At 49.6% G+C, this 1445-nt stretch overlaps 1 protein-coding gene across 1 annotated transcript in view; it reads right to left on the bottom strand.

Annotated features, from left to right (window-relative positions):
- Window positions 1-221: 221 nt before the first annotated feature.
- The window catches only part of CPLX4 (complexin 4), a 20873-nt gene continuing 19649 nt past the window's right edge, over window positions 222-1445 (bottom strand). The window contains exon 4 of the mRNA XM_019640604.1: window positions 222-1154. Within this exon, the coding sequence (XP_019496149.1) occupies window positions 927-1154 (228 nt within the window). The 3' untranslated portion in view covers window positions 222-926. The remainder of the gene's footprint in view (window positions 1155-1445) is intronic.

Genomic DNA, 1445 nt, shown 5'->3' on the forward strand with positions numbered 1-1445 from the left:
ATTGATTTAACTTCTCAGGGCTCTATGTGTCCACTCCGTTTGTTCTCACTGCTATTGCCAAGCTCAGACATGAGGAAATAGCGCTGAACGCAGAAACAGTGATGACCTGGGTCGGCTGAGTGGCTCAGTTGGTTAAGAGCTTGCTCAAGGGTTTGAGCTCTGAGCAACAGCGGTTTGAGTCCGGCCCGAGCTGAGCTGCCGCTGAGCTGCCAACAGGTGGCAGGAAGGCTCAGCTAAAATTAAAAAAAAAAGCAACAGCGATGACCTTCCCAGTCGGCCCCTGCTTCTTGCCCCCTCAAGTCCATGCTTCACACAGCCTCTGGAATGATGATCAATGAGGCAAATGGCTGATGAAGTCTGTTCTCTGCCTTCATTCTCATCTTTTACCACCTGCCTGCTACTGCCCCTTGTCCAAGTGCCACGCTTGAGAAGCATCAGGGACATCAAGGGGCCTGGGAGTGAGAAGTGGTGTGATCTTTGCTTGCTTGTGAGCCTGCAGCCTGGGCTCCTGGAGGCACCCTGAGCTGTCACATCTTTCTCTGAAGGGACCTGGAGTCATGCTAATGGTTGGACAGAGTGAGACCTTGCCCTCTTAAGGAAGGAAGTTGGAGAAGAAATCCCATTGGCTTTCATGTCCTCCTGGCTGAACTGAAGATCATTAAGCAGATAGGTGTCCTCCTCGGTTCACAGCTGAAATTCGATACTCGGCTACACGTCTACTTAAAAGGAAAGTGTGTTCCTTGCTGCCAGGTGCTAGCTATATGCTCTACCGGGAAAGCTGGAACACCAAGTTGCTGTCTACGTGTTTAGTAATCATGGTTTTTCCAGCTGTGTCCACTACTTAAAGTATATGCTGCTCTAAATGCTCTATACCAGAGCGGTCACCTCCGCCTTGACCTGGTCCCTGCCTCACCCCCTCCCGCCCCTCACATCATAGAACACTTGTGCTCTGCCGTCTGCTTGATTTCTGTGAAGGTGGCCTGGGCCTTTTCTTTTATGGCATCCAAGTCCATGTTCGGAAGATTCTGTAACTGCCCAAGAATAGAATCCTTGTCTTCTTCCTCTTCTTCGTCTTCATCGACCATTTTCCGGAGATCTTCCGGCAAATCCACGTCATCTCCAGCTATCTGGATTTGGCTCGCATCCATGTCACTCTATGGTAAAACAAATACTGAGATAGAGAGGCCACTCTAAAACAAACAAACAAACAAACAAACAAACAAACAAACAAACAAACAAACAAACAGTAAAAGCAGCAGGAAAATGAAAGTCTGTTGAGGAAGTGAATGGCGTGCTTGGCTGTCTCTCAGCACAGCCTGGGCCGGGTAGCAGTTGTGGAGGCTGGAGGTCTCAGGTCAGACACCCTTTTCCAGTGCACTTGGGTTGGTCAGAACTGCTAGCACAGTGGTTTTTCAAAGTGTGGTCTCTGGGCCCAGCAGCATCAG

The sequence above is a fragment of the Hipposideros armiger genome, unplaced genomic scaffold (genome assembly GCF_001890085.2).
Source record: "Hipposideros armiger isolate ML-2016 unplaced genomic scaffold, ASM189008v1 scaffold_52, whole genome shotgun sequence".
Lineage (NCBI taxonomy): Eukaryota > Metazoa > Chordata > Mammalia > Chiroptera > Hipposideridae > Hipposideros > Hipposideros armiger.